Here is a 22,605-nt window from a genome sequence, read left to right as displayed (position 1 = left end):
CTTACTCGCACTCACATTGACGGTCGCCTCAATACGCTTTTAGCGCTCATTGTTGATAATTAAAAATAACAGCTTAGTAATAAAATAATGAAAAAAATTTCTTCAGGATCTTGTAGGGGGGGATTTAAACTTTGATTAGGTGACTTTCTGACTTTCATAATAATAGTTTTTAATCGAGTTATTAAGCCTTAAAAATGGCCATTTCGCATTTTTCAAATTTTAAATCGCGTATAACTCGAAAACTATCAATTTTAGAGAAAAACCCTAAGAGACTTTTTTTGCTCCGAATGACCAAAATAATCTAAAAATTTGTCCGGAGTGAAATACTGCTTTATAAAATTTATAAAACAACTCGTGAAGTATGCTTTTTGCGCACGCACGCGATGTTTAGAGCACGAGCTGTCGGAGTGCTATACATCGTCTAAGTGCGCAAAAAGTACTTCACGCACAGTTTCGTACAATATTTTATCTACCAAAAAACAAATAAAAAAACTGCAACTCTTCGTCACTGGAATACATTCCTATTTTACAATTTTTTAGAACTTTGAAATTTAAAAATTCAAACTTCTGTCAAACCAGAAAACTGTCAAAACTTTTTTTGGAATTTATTGCTCACATGTCATCACCATGACAAGGCGAAAGTTAAGGATATTTGATTAAATGAAAGTGTGCTAAAAACAATGCGAAAAAGTAAATCCCATTTAAAATACAGGCACACTTTAAACCCATAAATTCAGGCACACTTTAAACCCTTCATGTACTGCTATCTATATTTACAATTTTCACACAATAAAAACTACAAAACTTATACATAATATGAGGTAGAGTATATAGGGTGAGGCAGATAACTGGCCTATTAGAAATATCTCGAGAACTAAAGGCAAGAGAATCATGAAAATTGGAATAAAGGGGTTTTGAAGGATGATCTATTAAATGAAAAGATTTTCATCTCTTTGCAACTTCCGGTTATACCGGAAGTTGCTTATAACTTCGTTTTTTTAAATGGGACACCCTGTATATTTTTACATTTTTGGATTCTCTTCGATGTCTTCTTTCTTAAAATATAAGGTTTTGTAATATTATACAGGGTATTTTAATAGATAATTACGTTTTTTTATTAATTTCGTAGCAATATTCACACCCTGTAGAATTGTAGTACTTTGACATCTAAAACTCTAATTACGTTCAAATGATTTTTAATATACTCTACTATTGTTAAGAATCATTAGTATAGCTAAATTTTTAATTTTAGTATACAGGGTTGGTCAAAACTCGGAAAGAGTATTTTCTAAGTTTTCTTAAATGGAACACCCTGTATTTTGTATTGTAGTGAAATGATATTTTATAGTACTTTTTTATTTCTTAAGCATTCCCTATACCTAACTGCTTTAATTTGTGAGTTATTTGTGATTCAAGCTAAACATTAATTGCAACAAAAAATACGTAAAATTTTATTAGGTTGGCCGTGAAAATACTCAATCCCAAATAGTTTTTCAGAAATAAATACATATTAATCCAGACTGGTCCTTAAAATTACCAATAATGGTTTAGCTATCGAAATACCTACTTAGTTAAGATTGTTGGTGCGATTAACAATTAAGCACAAATTAAAGCAGTTAGGTATAGGGAATGCTTAAGAAATGAAAAAGTACCATAAAATATCATTTCATTACAATACTAAAATACAGGGTGTTCCATTTAAGAAAACTCAGAAAATACTCATTCCGAGTTTCGACCAACCCTGTATACTAAAATTAAAAATTTAGCTATACTAATGATTCTTAACAATAGTAGAGTATATTAAAAATCATTTGAACGTAAGTAGAGTTTTAGATGTCAAACTACTACAATTCTACAGGGTGTTAATTTTGCTACGAAATTAATAAAAAAAGTAATTATCTTTTAAAATACCCTGTATAATATTACAAAAGCTCATATTTTAAGAAAGAAGACATCGAAGATAATCGAAAAATGTAAAAATATACAGGGTGTCCCATTAAAAAAAACGAAGTTATAAGCACCTTCCGGTATAACCGGAAGTTGCAAAGAGATGAAAATATTTTCATTTAATAGACCATCCTTCAAAACCCCTTTATTCCAATTTTCATGATTCTGTTGCCTTTAGTTCTCGAGATATTTCTAATAGGCCCTTTATTTGCCTCACCCTTTATAAGAATTATTTTTGTGAATTTGGTTAACAAAAATTGGTTAAACTATTTTTCGACCGCGACATCGCCTGACAAGTTTGTGCAAAAAAATCGAATCAGAATAATTTACCTAACGGGGGCGACGTTACTACCTGGACTAATAAGAAGTTGAAACGGTCAAAACAAAGAGACGCACACTCATCAAAAATGCACGTGAGATTATACTCGTATAAATTCTATAATCTACTTTTACTAACAAGAGTTAGGAAGAGTCAACTTCAACTAGTAAAAATTGATTTAAATTTTTCAAATCAACTTTTACTGCTCGTTTCAGTTGGAGTCGACTCGAACTAGGAAAAGTCAACTCTAACTAAGAATCAACTTGAACTGTAATATTGTGGCGAACATTGTATAAGATTCCTAAACAGCTACAACTACAAATCTGCCAAGACTTATCTGCGGGAAGATTTGGAGACGAACCACGTTCACGTTCCACTGGTGGGAGTATTCCGAGTCTAACTCAAAAGAGTACCGAAAAGGAAACTACGATCATATGCATACGTATAATACAGTGATGAGCGCGCTATTAACCGGCAAAATAACGCAAAAGATGGAAAACATAATACATTGCGAAACAGAAAGATATGAAACTAGTGGAGGTGGGAAATATCGTTATAAACGTATAAATAATGAACATTACATTACGTAGTTCCCCACCTTTAGACGTCTGTGACAGGAGTATTTTATAAAATTCTACTGTCATAGTGACAGTTGTCATACTCCTCTGATACGTCTAAAGGTGGGAAACCATGTAGTGTAATGTTAATTTATACGTTTATACCGATAATTTCCACCTCCACTAGTTTCATCTCTTTTTGTTCCGCAATGTATTGTTTTCCATCTTTTGCGTTATTAGCGTGCCCATCACTGTATATACGTATACAGTGATGAACGCGCTAATAACCGTCACTGTCACAGTGGCATTTGACAAACTCGTCCAATACGTCTAAAGGTGGGAAATAATAAGGAGAATGTAAATTTGTAGGTTTTTATCGCCAAATCTCCCACCACTAGTTTCATTTCTTTTCATCTCACAACTTAATGTGTTTTCTATCTTTTGCATTATTTTGCCGGTTATTAGCGTGCTCATCACTAAGAAAAAAGATCAAACAGATTACAGAAATAGTTCAAAATGTGAAGGAAAAACACTTAAAGGCAGATAAATTAATCAAGAAAAAAATTATAGATGACATATATGAGTTTCTGAAGCTAATGGACAAAAGAAGAAAAGCAAAAAAAATGACCCATACAGATATAAAACGATTAATATAACAATAAGAAGGAAAATCACAGAAGCGATAGCATAAGAAGCAATGGAAAGATGTGAAGAAATTGAGACTTGCTTCGAACGGAAATATAATCTTGGACAGACAGAGTAAAATAAGAACATATATTGATGACCAAAGAGATAACAACTTTGAGCTAGAAGAGGAGGTAAATGATGAACTAAGAATACTGCAGCAAGAAGTTTAATCTGCGATAACATAGCTAAAGAATGGTAAAGCAGCAGTTTCCCATGATATTCAAGCAGAATTTCTTATACTAATGGAGAACAAATCAATAGAAATAATCACAAAAATACTCAACAACATATAAAACTCTAGAAAAATACCATCAGAATGGCTGAATTCTGAGCTTATTGCACTTAAAAAAAACTAGGAGACAAGAAATGCGAAGATTAACGTACGAAAATCTCCGTGAGTTATATTCTAAAATTGTTCCTAAAGATAATCTATAAGAAAATTTTCAAGCTGTGTTAAAGTCAATTTCCCCAACCAGTTCGGGTTTACGGTTTGAACGTGTTTCTCCCATTTTTGAATATCTCAAAGGTCTAAGTTACTTTAAATTGTATATAACCTATAAAAAATCCTTCTTTTGGTCTATTCTGAAGTCTATAAAGTGGCAAAAATCCCCAAAACCCCTTAAAAAACAGTTTTTCGGATTTTTCAAGATGGCGCACATCATGGAAAAAAATCTTAAAAAAATTAAGAATATAGTTTGTGATAAAACACATACAATACAAAAAAGTTAGACCTGCAGCCATCTTAAAACAAGTTATATGCATTTTTCAAAATAAACTAAATAAAATAAAAATGGATTTTGAGCTAATGTACACTCAACCTACAAGCAGAGACATGTTAAGGATAGACTTGGCTAGGGATATGCCACTCAATGCATCGGGGTGTAATGTCGACATAGGATTGAATGGTCTAGCCATCTTTGTCTGTCACATGCGCGGGATAGCTTGGTTAAAAGAGATAGATAGACCACCGATCGACTGTTTCCATGCTGTTTCCGCGTTACGCGTTTTTGGTGAGTATGCCGAGTCTACGCTTAATATGTCAATGCCTACAAGTCTATAAAAATAGACATGATTTTGCCCTCAACTATGCCTGTCAATTTTTTGAAATTTTTAAATTAATTGCATCCCACCTACAAAAATTAAAACGGAAAAATGACGTTTTTGGAGGTGGGGGAGGGGGAAGGTGGTGGAGGGTTTCAATTCTGCTGAAACCTATTTATTAATCACATATAACGTATAAAAAAATAAAAAAAATGAATTCTGCGAATGAGGGCATTTTGAATATCTTCACGGGGAGTACTCAAGTCAAAAATATGCTTTGTCTTCTCAATTTTTTATATTCTTTTAACCCGCCATTACACGCGCTATGAGGGAATCCCTCACCATATTTGTTTATAAGCAATGAAATTGTGTAAACTAATACGATAACCTTAAGCACCCAGGAATGCCTTTAGCATGGTTCATGAGAGAGTATGAAAAAGTAATAGAATATTTCAGGCGGTCAGTGTGCTGTGTGATAGTTGAAAGGAGAGACATCCCTCTTCAAGTGAGGGAATTCCTCACTTCGCGTGCAATCACGGTGAAATCACGTTTCTGTTATCTCAAAGAAACTTTTAGATTTTTATTTAATATTTAGGTAGGTTTAATTAAAATATTATTGTTTGGATTAGGTTAGGAACAGTGGCACACCGAGGGGGGGTTTGGGGGTTAAAATCCCACCCAGAGCATATAGAAATATATATAAAAAAGGTAGGAAAATGTAACTTGTCTTTCACAAATAATACAAAAAACTTTCGGTGTCCAAGCAAACCCCCCTCCCCCAGAGGAAAATTCTAGGTGCGCCACTGGTTAAGAACCCATTTTTAAATTTACCTATTCTAATTGGGAAATAAGCCACAATTTAAATTGAAAAATTGATTTTATTGACGTTTCGAATTCCACCTCGGACGTCGTTATCAAAATACAAAATACTAATGGTTAATTACATAAATGCCACAAATAAATAGCTTCAGAACAGTTGTTAATTTTAATTTGTATTTTTAGTATAATTAATTCGCGTAAAGAAAGTTGATTTCTTCAGTGGCTTGCTGAAATTGAAAATTAAGAAAACTTGCTTTTGATCTATATTATTTTTACTTTTGTTTTGTTAAATTAATAAAAAAATTGGTTTACGAGACTTTCTATAATATGTAATACAACCCATTTTATATTAATACATGTTGACATTCATTATTTCTCGAAATAAGTCGAATTTATGTAGGTGAGGGCGACGCTAATACGCGTGCAACCACGTCACAATAGAAGACGCGTGTAACGGCGGGTTAAATGCTATATTTGATACAGGAAATAATTGGGGAAATATGTTTTGTACTAAATGAAAATAAAAACCGTTTAAAATGAAGATGAAATTCCCTTGTTACAACAGAACAAGAAATAAAATGATCCCTTGAATTCTTAGGTACCGTACACATGACAGCGCTTAACGCCGCGGTTTACCTGATAAACGCGCGCTTGCATGTATACGATACCATTTGTTCCTTAATAACTTGAAACGCCCTTCTAATGCGTCTAATGCCCTTATGTGTACAGTATCTTACCTCGTAGTATGCTAAATATCCATTTTCTCGTGTTGCTTCACCCATAGTTCCTGGTCCATCTGCTGGAGAGCCGATTTCAAAAGCATCTGGATTAAGAAGTGTATATGATCGACCATACGTAGGTATTCCTAGTACTAGTTTGCTTGGATCAGCCCCAAGTTTAAGATAGTGTTTAACGGAATGGTCCTATAAAATAAATCAGATTCATATTTTAATATTTTGCATATATTATACCGTATGGTGTAAATGAAAGGAATAAATTTGTTATTTCGTACACCAGTGACTTTGAGGAAAAATCTTGAAACAGGTCGAGTTTTATTTTTAAATTATGATTTCTTTGACATATATATGATACTAGTGACGTCATCCATCTGAGCGTGATGACGTAATCGATAATTTTTTTAAATAAGAATAGGGGTCGTGTGCTAGTTCATTTGAAAGGTTATTTAAACCTCTTTTCAGTAATATAAACATTAACATAATTAGAAGAAGACTAAGTTTTCACTCTAATGGCATACAACATATCCCACCAGAATGAAAACAATGGGAACCTTCTCTGGTTACACCTCCGAGGCTTCTACAATTTGCAAGCCATACGGATGCTGAGACTAAGGAAGATGAGGGAATTCTACAATTTACAATTCACGTCACATCTGCTCAGCGCGGTAAAGTTCCAACGAGACTGGTTCCCTTCATACTCCATAAAGAGTAAATGTAAATCAAAAATGAATAACCATTTTCAATTTCGTTGCAAAACGAAAATACAGCCGAACCATATTCCAGTCCAATCAGAGAGTGCCGCAAGCACCTCTACCGGTTTCGAAACTTCTTAGTCTCTCATCAGGAGGCACATATGCAATGAAAACAATGGGAACCTTCTCTGGTTACACCTCCGAGGCTTCTACAATTTGCAAGCCATACGGATGCTGAGACTAAGGAAGATGAGGGAATTCTACAATTTACAATTCACGTCACATCTGCTCAGCGCGGTAAAGTTCCAACGAGACTGGTTCCCTTCCCATTGTTTTCATTCTGGTGGGATATGTTGTATGCCATTAGAGTGAAAACTTAGTCTTTTGCTAGCAGTTGCCGCTAGGGCATCTATGCCATTTCGTTCGTTGCAATTCGGGACTGCACGCTGGGGTTTGTTTTGGTTGGATCAGGGAGAGCAGCATATGTGCCTCCTGATGAGAGACTAAGAAGTTTCGAAACCGGTAGAGGTGCTTGCGGTACTCTCTGATTGGACTGGAATATGGTTCGGCTGTATTTTCGTTTTGCAACGAAATTGAAAATGGTTATTCATTTTTGATTAACATAATTATTTATACCGGGTGTCCAACATTTTTTTAATTAAATTAATTGACACAAAAAGAATAATGTATGTCTTCTTCTTCTTCTTTTTCTTCTTCTTCTTCTTTTTCTTGTAATAGGACTATGTCCTGTTTCTTCTGTTAAAGTCTCTGCTGCGATCCGGAGCTTCAGCTCTCGTACCATCGTGTTTTGGGTCTTCCTATGGGTCGCTTGGTGTTGGGCTTCTATGTTTTCGCCCAATGCGCCATACGTTCAGGGTCCATCCGATCTACGTGGTCTCTCCACATGCATCGTTGTAGTCTTGTCCATCTCACTACGTCTTGAATGCCTAGCTCTCTCAATGTGTCTTCGTCTCGTGTTCTATCTTTGAGTGTGATACCTATTATGGATCTTAGGGTTATCATCTCTGTTTTTCTCATTATTTGAAGAAGGCTCCTTTGAACTCCGCCTGGGGTGGTAATACTGGGTAAATCGAGTAGCTCAGAAGTCACCATCACTGCCGGTTCTAAGCCCGGGTAAAGGAGGAGGGTTGAAGAGCAAGGCTAGCAACCTATCCTTCGTAAAAAAACAGTGCTCAAAGAACTGGAACAGTAGGAATGCATGTAATTTATTTAATTCAAAATACGTATTACTGCTGTCAGAGAACAGAAAAAAATGTTTATTTTATAAATAAACATTGTTTTCGCCTAATATAGATTCAATGTTAAAGCTGCCACCCACCTGTCTCTTGGCAGTTTGAACATTGAATTTAAGCGAAAAGCAATGTTTATTTATCAAAAAATATTCTCTTCTGTGATCTGACATGAGTAAGATGTATATTGGATCAAATAATTACATTCAATTTTCTTTTTGTGTCAATTACTTTAATTAAAAAAAATTTTTGGACACCCAGTATAAATATTTACGTCAATATTTATATTATTGAATACAGAATTGAATAACCTTTCAAATAAGCTAGCATACGGCCCCTATTTTTATTTAAAAAAATCATCGTTTACGTCATCACGCCCAAATGGATGACGCCGCTACTATGATACCTATTGTTTTATATAATTTTTATGGGAAAAATTTGGAAAATAAATTTATATCAGAGACCACGAGATCATAGATTTTCATCGCCCTGTATATGACCAAAAATTGTAAATATTAAAATGTAGTTAGTAAACAGTGTTTCGCGGAAAGTGAAATGGTGCGGGAAGAGTAGAAAGTACATTTGATTTCGCTTTGGAATGAACAATGACGTTTTATAAATGTTTCTTAGAAGGATAGGCAGGAAACAAATTTATATTGAGTTTAGAATATAAGGCTTTTTGTTTAGCATTTTGAAACAACGAAAGTAATTTGGTGTCTCCTAGAATTTAACAAAATGGAAAAGTTGTTTACAAAATAAATTGGTTCTTAAGAAATGAAAATATGGATGTAGTGGGTAGAGAGGATGTTTGTGATTGGCGGAGTAAGATAGATGGTGGAGATGAGAGTGTTTAGTCTGATTTTTAGGAGAGAAAAAATGGTCACTATGTAATGAATAGCTGGAGAGTACAGTCTAGTTTTTTTAAAAGTGAGAAGTCGGTGTAAAGTGGTGAAATTGGCCTTTGCGAGCAGATAGTGGTGAAACGAAATCGTTGACCGAGTTGAGAAGTTAATTTTCCTTGTGTCCGAGGAGATTCCTGTTTTCTGTCTAGAACGAGTAGCCGGTGGGTATTAATTTGCACAAGATATCGAGCAGAGCGAAAACTGAATAGAGATTTCGAGCGAGTCCCGTTGTTTGTTTGTTGGTGAAGCAGTTTGGCCAAAAGGACCTTTCGCTACACCATAGAAGCACGTGTGGGAGAATCGAGGACTACCAGGAAGAAAGAGTAAAGAAGAAACAGAAGGTTAGTCAGAATTTTTGTGAGACGGAGAGAGTTTGATTTATATCCACACCATATTTGTTTATTTTTGTATTGAGCAGTTCTATAGCATAATTTAGTCATTCCAAAATTTAAAAAAGGATTAAGTTATCAATTCCAAAGGAGAAAAGAAAATTTTAGTAATTTTTGTAAGAATAGTCTAACGAATTATTTAAATAAAATTTTTTGTTAAAACAAAGGAGATATCACAATTAAAGCTTAATTTATTAGATGAGAAATAGTTGCAACAGAAGTAAATTTTAGTATAATTTTTAAATCCTATATTTATGGTATATTGGATAAATAAAAAAATATTTATAACATTTATATGACATCGAGTGTGTTTAATTTTCCTGTTTTGTCCCTGGATGAAGTAAGCAACTAGTGATACCTACAAGCCACAAACCGAAGGTAAGGCATTAAAATTAAAATAGCCCTAAAAATAAAATTTTTTAGAAAATTTAATTTAATTTGGCTTTGTTTTACATAAATATTAATTAAAATAATTAAGTAATTAATCAAAATAAGAATTTGCTGATCAATCTTATAAGAAGAGAGAAATACAGAGCATAACACTATACAACATGTCAAAAAATCATAATTCAAAAATAAAAATCGTATTTTTCATAAATTTTCAGGATTTTTCCTTCCAAAAAATAACGAATGTATTCCTTTCATTTGCCCCATACTGTATGTATGGATATTATTTACTTACAATATTTAAATCTGAGTCGTAGTTGTATTCACTTTCTTCTTCCAAAGAATATAACGGCGCATGATGATTTACAGCAGGCTCAAACGCGGAGTGATAATCGTAACTTAAAATATTCATCCAGTCTAAGTATCTAAAAAAAATAAATAAATAAAAAGTAGTATTTAAAAAGACTAAAACGAGTGTTAGTGCATCCTAATGCGTTTGCCAGACAATTAAATGTGCTGGACGTCTTTGAAGTGCGTAGACTAAAACGGCAACTGCCGTCCGACTTAACCAACTGAATGTAATCAAAAGTGTATTCAGACTGATAAAATTTTAGTTTTAGAATTGTGAGTAACTCTCTACATGTCTGTATTTTTTACCATAACAAATGCTTAATACCCAATGGGCAGATTGTTGTACTCAATGGAGTTAATAAAAAAAAACTATGAAATGTTAAGTCGGCCACTCACGGTACTAAGGTGTCTTTCGACAAAATCGTCGATGATATCAATTCTGCAGTACTGCAGTGCAACACTGCTGCAATAAACACTAAAGTGTTATGTGTGGTCTCTATTACTATATGGCTGTGAGAACTGGACATTAAAACAGTATGACGTCAACAAACGGAATTCATTCGAAATGTGGATAATTTTACTGCTTGTTCTGGAATAATTTTAGTCTCCGCATATTCAGCGATCCAGTTCAATATCATTCTTTCAAATGCCTTGAAAAGGTGGCACAAAAGAGAGGCAGGTCTAAAACTCTTTGTATCCGCCGGATCCTTCCCTGGTTTTAAGAGCGCTAACACTTTGGCTTTTCTCCAGATTTTTGGGATTGTAATGTACGGATGCAGCAATTCATCATTTTTACGATTCACTCTACGGTTTTTAGTTCAAAGTTCTTTATTTGTTCTGTTCGTATGTCGTCCAGGCCGCCGCTTTATTATCTTTCATTTGGTGGATCGCGCCTCTCGTCTCCTCTAGAAAAAAAGAGGTACCTAGAACATCTCTTTCTTCGTCGATATTCCGTTGAGCTCTCACCTTGTTCTTTCTTGATGTCGTCTTATCGTTCATTAGAAGACGATGGGCTATCTGATCGGATGTGACTTCTGTCATGTTGACTGCCAGAGCAGCGGGATCGTTGCCAAGATTCCGAATCAGCTTCCAGGCACGTCTGCTGTTTTGTTTATGTCCAGAATCGTGACCAGCTTGCACCACCTTTCCATTGTGTTGGCGGATATCGCATGTAACATTTCCTCCCCAGCCTGTATTGTTGCTTTCGAGAAAGGGTCTTCTTCATATAGCTGTTCATATCTTTTAAGTAGGGGTTTAGATTCTTCATCGAGCCCCGCTATGTACTCAGTTCGACAACCTCTAGGAATAAATTTCCGTGATACTTGCTTTACGATTTCTACAAATTTATCGTATGAATCAGGGCAAGGTTCTAGCTGGGAAACTTCTTGATCCAATGCTTCAGAGAATTTTTCCCATTTTGCTTTAGTGAAGTTGAACCTTTTCTTGAAAGGAACAATTTCGTATCTGATTGCCGCGTTGGAAAGACAAATTATTGGTCTGTGCTGTGTCTTTGGGAGGGCGCTTCCAACGATTTTTTCACCTGGTCTCCAATTCTGTCGCTGACAAATATATTTTCTGGGTTGTAACCTCTGCGCCATCTTCCGCTGTTGAACGACGCAGGCTGCTTTGGATCGTGAATAAGATTTAGGTTCATGCTTTCAGCCCATTTTTCTAGTTCTTCGCCATTGGAATCTGTTTCGTTATAACCCCACGCGAAACTGTGACAGTTGAAGTCACCCAGTACGAATTTGATTTGCTGTGATTGAAAGTTACTCGGTTCCTCAAAAGTAAAGTCAGCGTTTGGTGGTTTGTAGATTGACGTTATTGTACAGGAGTTTATCTCCACTGTGGGGATCTCGATGTCATTTTGATCTGTTAGAGATGTGGAAGCTACATCGATATCTCGTCTGACGAAGACTGCGCTACCATATTGGTCGTGTGGTCTCTCCAGTATAAGCTTCATACCCCGAATCCTTGGTCTGCGGCTTGCAGTAATTCTATGGGTTTCTTGAACCAATAGAACATCGACACCATGTTCTCTGCACATATTAGACAATAGGTCTTCTTTATCTGCTGATAATTCAATATATTGAGGTCGTCATCAAAAATGGCCTTGATAAAGACCGTTTTGATTCTGATTGCATCTGTGTTGTTGATGCACCGGTGTTGAAAGGATTAGCCGACATTTCTCGTTTCCAGGGGACGCCCGATTGTATTCACAAGTGATCACAATCTACGTAGAGGCTCCTTTCATGTCCCTTAATCAAAATTAGAAAGACGTCATATCTAGGACACATAATGCGCCATAGGGAATTTGTGCCGCCCCAGGAAATATTAGAAGGCAAAATCGAAGGTAAAAGGGGTATAGGAAGAAAGAAAAAATCCTGGCTCCGATACATCAGAGATTGGACGCACACAACAGGGAATGACTTAATTCATCAAGCCCAGAACAGAGCGAAATTCACCATATTGATCGCCAACCTCAATAGAGAAGGCACTTAGGAGAAGGAGGCAGCAGAGAAACCAGTTTCTCTGTGGTAAAATTGTAACAATTTTGTTGAACGCACGGTAACACACGTCAATCAAAATTTTTGTCAATTAGTCGAACTTACTTTTTTTAAGTGTATTTCACGAGCTTTCATGAAGCTGCATTATACATACATATATCAAAGTAATTAATTGAAGAATTACCTATTTAATTCTGGCACATTGAATCCTTTGTTAATATATTCTAGACCCGCAGGCACAGCCATCGTTAATAACAATTTTGGCCTTCCTGTTTTTTCTGCTTCTCTATCGAATTCTTCTCTGAGATCCTAAAAAAAAGATTATCATGTTTTGAGTATATGTATACATTGTGTCTGCGTAACTTGGAACCATATGGCAAACTTTTTTAATATCAATTTTACGAAAAAAAAGTCATTCTTTATAAAGTGCTCTGCATAGTCTAAAACCTAAGACGCAATCATCAGATATCAAATATTATCAACAGTATACGAGGTATGTCAAAAAATATCAATTTCGCTCAAGAGTAAAGTACCTTTATATTTCACAATATCGAAAATTGTTATTGAAGAAAGTTGTTTGTAATTAAGAATTATGTTATAATCTGCATTTACACTCTTGCAATTGAAAAATTTTTGTTTGAAAATTTTCCTCAAATCACGGACACCCAAGATCAATTTTAATTATAATAGCTCTGTTATTAATTTTACGAAAAAAAATTATTCTTTATAAAAAGTTTTGCATAGTCTAACAACCAAGATACATTTATAAGATACTAAATTTTGTCAATTTTATACAAAGTATTTCAAAAAATATGAATTTCGGTGAAGACTAAAGTACCTTTATTTTTCACAATATTGAAATTTATTATAAAAAGTTGTTCAGAATTAAAAACTATGTTTTAATATGCAATTTCATCCTTCTAGTTGAAATATTGTGAACTAATTAGTATTTTACTCTTGAGCGAAATTCATATTTTTTGGCATACCTCGTATAAAATTGAAAAAAAAAAGATATCTTATGATAGCATCTTAGTTTTTTGACTATTCAGAGATATTTTTATAAAGAATAACGTTTTTTCGTAAAATTAATAATACCGGAGTTATCATAAATGAAAATGATGTTGGGTATCTGTAATTTGAGGAAAATTTTCAAATTTTTTTTTTGTAATTAGAAGTGTGTAAATGCATATTATAACATAATTTTTAATTACAACCCACTTTTCTTAATAACAATTTTCGATATTGTGAAATATAAAGTCACTTTACTCTTGAGCGAAATCCATATTTTTGAACATACCTCGTATATTATCGATAAAATTTGATATCTGATGATTGCATCTTAGGTTTTAGATTATGCAGAGCACTTTATGAAGAATAACTTTTTAACGTAAAATTGATATTAAAAAAGTTTCCCATTGGTTCCAAGTTACGCAGACACACTGTATATACAGAGTTGGGATAAAGTATGGAACCAAGGAAATATCTTTGAAACGAAAAGAAAAATATTTATGAAACTTTGCGTGCAAGTACAGTGACGCAAAAGGCATATGATGCCATATTTTTTGTTACTACTCCACTTCCGGTTTCACCGGAAATGTCCTTAACTTATTTACTTTAAATGGGACACCCTATATATTTTTGCAGATTTTAAAAGAACTTGTTATTTTTAATTCATACATACCAAGTTTGGAAGAAAAAACTATTAAAACAAGAAAGTAAATCTCTTTAGAGTAAAAAAATAGGTTAATTGATTTACGTTAGACCAATGATATTAAAAATAAAAAAAATAATTTCAAATGTTGAAAATGCTTGCCATTCACCTCATGAAAACATGCAAGCCTATAAATAAATTCGTGAGTCACTCTTTGCAAGATTCCTCCACGTATTAGTTCACATTCATCAATTATTATTCTTTGTCTCAAATCCTGCGCGCATGTTGGTCGCCTAACGTAAACACGTGATTTTAGATAACCCCAAAGAAAAAATCTAACGGGTTGAGGTCCGGAGAACGAGCGGGCCGCTCTATGAATCCTCTACGTCCAATCGATCAATTTGGAAAATTTACCTCTAAAAATTGAAAGTTCACCATAACCGATTTATCATTGATATTTCAATACGATCTTTTTCACTTAAATGAACCATTTGTAATACAACTTATTTCTGTCAGTTAGTTGAGTAACGGTTTTACCTACTATACTAAATTCAAATAAGTTATGCAGTGCATGTAAACAACAATTTTAGTATAGGGTATAGTATAGATATAGATGGTACTCGTTTATTTCCTACTACGTTGTATTAATACAAAAAATTATCTACAGACACTTTTTAACAAATTTTTTCTTCCAAATTTGGTATGTATGAATTAAAAATAACAAGTTCTTTTAAAATCTGCAAAAATATACAGGGTGTCCCATTTAAATTAAATAAGTTAATGGTATTTCCGGTGAAACCGGAAGTGGAGTAGTAACAAAAAATATGGAATCAGATGCATTTTGCATCACTGTACTTGCATGCAAAGTTTCATAAATATTGTTGTTTTCGTTTCAAAGTTATTTGCTTGGTTCCATCGTTTCATACTTTATCCCAACCCAGTATAATAAAATTTTAAATATAATTTAAATAAATCGCTTGTTTAAATTTTTTATCTGGATTTTATTTTGTTATTTAAAATTATGGAAATTCCGTAGTGACCGGTCAATGGAAGTGATCTCCTGATAATCATAAATAATGGAAAAAATCGAGCAACGTTTATTTATTTAACAGCTTTATAGAAACTGTCATCATTTGCGGTAAAATGCAAAAATTGCATACGAAAGCTGCACTCTCCATCTTAAAACGCATTTTGATTTTTGTCGATTGGACACTCCGATCAAAACATAAAATTTTTACCATCTAGTTAATTTTATTTACTCTCAAGGTTTAAAGGTTACTCAAGACGCCATATAGCAGAAATGTTAAACGGGCGATATTAAATGGGCGATAAACAGAGCCTGGACTAGACATGAAATGTATGGAGTTATTATACTATATTAGAAGATAACCATATACGCTTCGCGCGAGTTAACTATAGCTAGAGAGGATCGACTTTTGCAACAACTATGGGCTGTCAGAGACCATCGAAGTACTTCTCGAATGCTAAAAAATGAGTTGCTTGAAGCTACGGATACAAGAGTAAATACTCAAACTATACTTAATCGGCTTCAAGAACATGGCTTGAATGCAAGAAGGCCAGCTAGAGTACCTCCTTTGGTCCATGCACATCGTAGAGCCAGAGGCTTGTTTGCAGAAGAACACATGAATTGGACCAGGCACAATGGAGTAGTGTGATGTTTATGGATATGTTAGAGTGTTAGGCCCGGCGCAAATTGAACCTAAGCGAGACACAACCTGCACCGGCTAACTGCGTAGACAGTTCTGCGCATCCTACTATCAGTACATTCTGCGCATCCTACTATCAGTGTACGCATTGGCGTACAGTTTTCTTGGGCCGTGGGACGCGTGACTCACCGGCAGATGTTTATTTTTACTTGTTTTTGTTTGCGAGATGGACTTATCTGAAATGAATACGGATGGTACCTAAGTACAATTTATTATGATAAATAAAAATATTAGCATAGTCAACACTCCGAGTGAAAACTATGTTGTCTTTGTCCTTAAATTCTGATAACTTTTGGTAGACTAAATAAGCGGCGATACGAAATTAATTATCAAAGTTATGCCTTTGCCGTTACACATTATTAGAAAAATAAGGTGAAAAATTATTCATGTTACTTAAAACCGTGATCGATAAAAATATCGTATTACCCTTAAATTCAACTTGTCGGCATATTACATTTTTGTTTATTACATATTACATTTTTACGCTTAAAAATTAAAAACGAAATATGCAGATAGTCTTATTTTTTTACGACCGATCAGCAGCGGAGGGATGATGAATTATTATGACCTGCAGTAATTGTAAATGATTGTGATCCGAGCAGTAAATTGAGGAATATGAGTTATGACCGAGCAGTAGGGGAGAGATTATTTTAAATAATATGTAGGTATTATGTGCAGAAATAAAATACTCAGTGCAAAATATCTTTTTATGCACCCGCTGATGATCCAATTCGATGTTTTCGAAAGTCATACCGCTACGACTACTACGGACGTGTAAGATATTTTTAAAACGTTACTAGTTACAGGTACAGAAATACCGATTTTACGTTGCCTACTCAATTCAGTACAAGGATCAGATACATCAGTATTTAGTAATCAGTATTTGTACTCAGTACCACTGAGAACCGGTATCAAAAGTAACCGTTACATGTCCGCACTGATTTTGCCCGTCTCTATTCGCCACGTCGATAGCCAACGGTTGGGTTGGCTTGTCTTCAATATGCGGCACGCTAGAAAAATAAATGCATGGGTCACCCGTCCCGCCGGCGCAGGTTGTGTCTGGCTTAGGTTCAATTTGCGCGCCGCGCCTTAGAGTCTTGAGAAGACCAGGTTAGCGCTTTTTGGATTCCACTATTCAAGAAACCCAGGCTTTTGGTGGAGGTTCCATTATGGTTTGGGGTGGGATAACTTTAAATGGGCGTTCTGACTTAGTAGTTATTCAGCGAGGGGCGATGACGGCAGTGCGGTACATAAACGAAGTTCTAAACATGTACCATTTTTTCAAAATATCTTCTTCTTTGGGTTGCGTCTTCTTAGCGAAGGTTGGCCATGACTTCTACAAAGTCGTCTCTATTTTGGGCTTTTCTTATTAGATTTTGAAAGTCTAATCCTGTCCATTCTTTGATGTTGCGCAGCCAGGTTATTTGTCGTCTACCCGGGCCGCGTCTTCCTTCTATTTTCCCTTCTATAATAAGTTGAAGGATGTTATACCTGTCGTGTCCAAATATGTGTCCAAGATAAGGTGTTTTACGTTTCTTGACAATTTCTGTGAGTTCACGTCCTCTATTCATACGCCTTAAAACTTCTTCATTTCTAACGCGGTCGCTCCATGGAATTTTCAGCATACGACGAAATACCCACATTTCAAAGCTTTCTAAACGTCGTAACGAGCTCACTGTTAACGTCCAAGCTTCCACGGCGTGTAATAGTACATTATATACATAACAATTTATCATGCGGTATTGTAGGGACAGATCAAGATTGCGGGCAATGAGTAACTGTCGCATTTTTAAGAAGGTGCTTCTTGCCTGTTCTATTCTACATTTAATCTCTTGTTCTTGGTCTAAGGTTTCATGTATCCAACATCCTAGGTACTTAAACTTTTTCACTTGTTCAACGAGATTGTTGTTGACTAGGATGTTTATAGCCGGTGTATGCTTTTTTGAAATTACCATTGTTTTAGTTTTTTTACATTTACCTTAAGGCCATATGGTTCTCCTTCTCGCACTACTTTGTTTAACAGAGTTTGTAGTTGTTTTTTACTGCCAGCAATCAGTGCTATATCATCGGCGTACCTGATGTTGTTCACGATTTTTCCATTGACTTTTATTCCTTCTTATGCTTCATCTAGAGCTCGTGCAAAAATTTCCTCTGAGTACAAGTTGAATAATAATGGTGATAATATGCAACCTTGTCTAACTCCTCTTTGGATGCTTATGGTTTCAGTATCACCCATTTCGGTTCTAACAGGCGTTTTGATTCCAGTAGAGTTTAAAAATATGGGTCCAGAATTTATCCTTCAGCACGAGAACGCGAGACCGCACGTGGCCAAAATAGTGCAAAATGATTTGACTATCCACAATATTCAGGATATGGAGTGGCCAGTGAGGAGTCCAGATTTAAATCCCATTGAACATATGGGATACACTCGAGAAGCGTTTGAAGGATCGTCAGCCACTAAGAAATATACAACATGTCGAGGAAGTTCTCGTGGAAGAATGGGTACAACTAGATCAAGGAACTATTCGAAATATAATTGAAAGCATGCCTGGACGTAGTCCAGAAGTTCGGCGAGTTATAGGAAACTATTAGTTCTGTTTTGTTTTAAAATAATTTTTAGTAACTCTGTTATTAGAAAAATAAATCAAATCCTTTTTCTTTTTTCCCTTTGATCAGTGTAAATTAATACCTTGTGATAAGATAAGAAAAATAGTGCAGTCATTGAAGCGTAAAATATGTTTTTACCTCCGAAATTTTTTACTATGAACCGATTTACATGAGATTTTGGAATTAGACTTATCTTACCTTTAACTTCAAAAGTGATATTGACCCAAACTCCGTTTTTATTTTTAAGGGGTGAAAACAACCCCTTAATGGAAAAATTTACATTGAGCCATTTTATCGCCAGAAAACGTGTTTAATAATAAAGAGTGGACATTGTGAAGTGTTTTCTAACACAATAACCTCATGTTAAACTCATTTTCATCCCCTTGAAAACCGTACAACCCTTGCAAACAACCCTTAAATCGAAAAAATTTACAAAAATGTAATTTAGTATAGTATGATATAAAAAGATTTAAATATACAGTAAATGTTATTTTACGTTTTCGAAAAAGCTATGCTGGAAAATCATATGCTCAAGTTCTTTAACCCTTAAAACTACCCCTAAATTAAAACATTGAATATGTATGATTTAGTTTTTGGGCCATAACTACTTCAATTTTGAAGCTATCACAACTTGTCAAAAACCATTTTGCAGGTAATTAAAACAGCTACAACTTTTCATTATAATATGTAGTGAAAAACTTTTTATTTTGAAATGGTGAAGGGTCAAAGGGCTCGAGAGAGACTGTGGTTGCGCCACCGCGCGTTCTTTAATCAATCATATCTTTGTCAATTTTTGAGTGATAGGAAAAACAAACATACCAAAATTTTTGTCAAAAAACCTATTTTTTTTTATTATTACACTTCTTTACGTATCCATCATTATTTTTGAGATATTATGAAAAGAAAGTGTTTTTTTTTTTAATTCGAAAATTATTTTTTCTTAAAATCGTGATTCTTTAAAAAAAATGTGTTCCAAACCAGCAAAACAGCAAAACTGCTAGAATCCATCAAACTCTTTATATTAAAGTTGATTCTAAACGGAATACGATTAATTTTAATTTTGGTGGAAATGGCACTTATGAAATCCATTGATTTAAAAAAAAACATTAGATGTTCCTCTTTTTTTCATTACAGGTCACTCATTTTACGTACGAAAGACTTTTAACAGTGCTCATTTTAAAGCTTATTTTAAGCACTATAATATTCTTTCTCATTAGCATGCATAAAATTTATTCGCTCTCCGCTAGATGGCATTGAATACATCGATTAAATTTCACACAAAATAAAAAACGGCTTTGATCTTCAATATCTCTCTTAATATTTCACTTAGAACACTCTTTAAAAAACAAATTTGTTCATTTTTTTAGCTGCTACAATTTTGTTCAGTATAATATTATCGTTAAAGTGCATTTTTTTGGAAATATTTTCAAAAAACTGTTGAAAATCGTGAGAAAATTTCGAATTTTCAATTGCCAATAACTTGAAAAGTATTGGGTTTTTGAAAAAACTTTATAAATTTTTTGCTTAAAATTAGGTCTTCTATAGATCGATATCTGAGGTTATTTTGAAAAAATATTTTCCACCACCGAAAAGGGGTGGCAACCACCCCCAGGGTGAAAACGGAGTTCGGGTCAATATCATTTTTGAAGTTAAGGGTAGGATAACCCTAGTTCCAAAATTTCATGTAAATCGGTCCATAGTAAAAAATTTTTGAGCTAAAAAGCTTCAATGACTGCACTAAAACAAAAAGTCAAGTCATCGATAGAGAAAAATGGAAAATATTCTGTCAGTCAATAAAAATAATCCAAAAATATCTCTTTAATTTTATATGCTCGAAGAATTTTATATAAAAAAAAAATAAAAATCAACCGTTTATTTTAGACCAGTTAGGTACCATTTGTTTACAAATAATAGTGGCGTGCTTAAAAAATATACTCTTAGGAATGCTAGAACATTCCAATTTGGAATTTAAAAACAATTAATCCAACCATGGACTTGTTTTATAATAATGCATTCTCAAAATGTACAACCTATATTAAGAGTGAAAGTTTGAAGACTAATTTCAATGGCATGTTATACATATTATTTATGCATATACTTGGGTCAGTGGATGCTCACATCTATATTATTATTACCTGGCGAGATAAAGCAAATAGATATTATACAGTGCTAGTCAAAAGTCCGTACCCCCCTCGTATCTTTTGAACGGTTACACCTATAATAGTGAAATTTGGAGTGAGGAAATAAACGGACGTAAGCTTCTTAACTAGTCATGACAGGTGACGTAATAGTGACAGATGACGTTACAGAGCCACTGTGACCGATAATTTTAAATGGGACCTTATGGCAAGTGATACCTCGTTTGAAAGGTATTGAAAATCCCTATTCAGTCATACTAATTGTGTTTGAGTTTAAGCTAATTTTGATGAACAAATGAAATAAATATAAAATTGTAGTTTCCCATTTAATTAATAAAAATTCAAAATTCCGCCTATGATTACTTGTCAAACAGGTTGACGTTGACGTAAAAACTACAAGAGAATTAAAAATCGTCAACTTTTTTGACAAAAAATCCATAGGCGGACATTTGAATTTTTATTAATTAAATTCGAAACTACAATATTATATGAAACTATACAATATTATATAATACAATATGAAACTACAAGAAGAAGAAACTACAATATTATATTTATTTAATTTATTCACCAAAATCAAAATCAACCTAAACTTAAAAAAATTAGTATGACTGAATAGGTATTTTAAATACCTTTCAAACGAGGTATCACTTGCCATAAGGTCCTATTTAAAATTATCGGTCACAGTGGCTCTGTAACGTCATCTGTCACTATTACGTCACCTGTCATAACTAGTTAAGAAGCTTACGTCCGTTTATTTTCTCCCTCCCAATTTCACTATTATAGGTATAACCGTTCAAAAGATACGAGGGGGGGTACGGACTTTTGACTAGCACTGTATAGGTATACCTAGTACGGGATTGACATCCAAAGTAATATTTCTAAAACCATGCTTTAGCGTAAACAATGCTCTATACAAAAATGTTCTACATTAAATTTAAAACAAAAAAGGTCCTATACATAATTGTTATAAAATCAACGGTTTTAGAGTTACGGGGGGTGAAAAGTGGAGGTTTTCGATACTTTTTATATTATTTGGGCTATTGATGATGATTTTGGGTGGTGAGGTTGACGTATCTTCAAGGGCTTATCACTAACATACCATCGGCCACTGAAATAGCAAATTTTATTTACAAAACACAATCCTGTTAAAGAAAGTTTTTTTTATCAGCAATAATATTATAAATTGTATCGAAAACCTCCACTTTTCACCCTCCGTAACTCTGGAACCGTTGATTTTATAATAATTCTGTATAGGATATTTTTTGTTTTAATTTTATATGGAACATTTTTGTATAGAACATTGTTGCCGCTAAAGCATAGTTTTAGAAATATTAACGAAAAACTTAAAAAAACTACTAATTTACCGACTTTTCTCCCATCTCCCCCCCCCAAACCGGACGCTCAAAATGGTGTAACATTTTACTGAACAATATGTGAATAGAACAGTTTGGTGTTGGAAGAAAACTTTTACTTTGGATGTCTGGGTTAGGCCTTTTTTTGGACCAATTATATTATACTACCTCCTTAACTTTGGAACCGTTCATTTTAGAAGAATTATGCATCGGGCCTTTTTTATTTCAAATTTAATGTAGAATATTTTTGTATAAAAGGTCGTTCATGCTAAACCACATAGTTTTAGAAATATTGACGAAAAACGTAAAAAACTAAGAATATACCGATTGCTTCCCCCTCTTCCCCCAAATCCGACGCTCAAAATGGTGTGACTTTTCTAAAGATTATATGGACCATATAGAACAATTTGATGTTGGAGGATATCTTTCACTTTGGATGTCTGGGTTTGGGTCTAGTTATACCATACTACAAGTAGTTTTTAGAAAACGCGTTTAAAGGTTTTTACAAGATAACTATTGCTACCGTTTCCATCTTCATAATT

General features: G+C 34.1%; 1 protein-coding gene across 1 annotated transcript in view; it reads right to left on the bottom strand.

Moving 5' to 3' along the window:
• LOC114334845 (serine-rich adhesin for platelets) overlaps positions 1–22,605 on the bottom strand; it is a 300,061-nt gene that overhangs the window by 80,129 nt on the left and 197,327 nt on the right. Inside the window, exons 5-7 of the mRNA XM_050658731.1 lie at positions 12,770–12,894; positions 10,023–10,152; positions 6,108–6,293 (exon numbers count right to left, since the gene is read on the bottom strand). Coding sequence (XP_050514688.1) covers positions 6,108–6,293; positions 10,023–10,152; positions 12,770–12,894 — 441 coding nt within the window. The remainder of the gene's footprint in view (positions 1–6,107; positions 6,294–10,022; positions 10,153–12,769; positions 12,895–22,605) is intronic.

Source organism: Diabrotica virgifera, chromosome 8 (assembly GCF_917563875.1).
Source record: "Diabrotica virgifera virgifera chromosome 8, PGI_DIABVI_V3a".
Classification (NCBI taxonomy): Eukaryota; Metazoa; Arthropoda; class Insecta; order Coleoptera; family Chrysomelidae; genus Diabrotica; species Diabrotica virgifera.
This window is presented reverse-complemented; position numbering and strand designations above follow the sequence as displayed.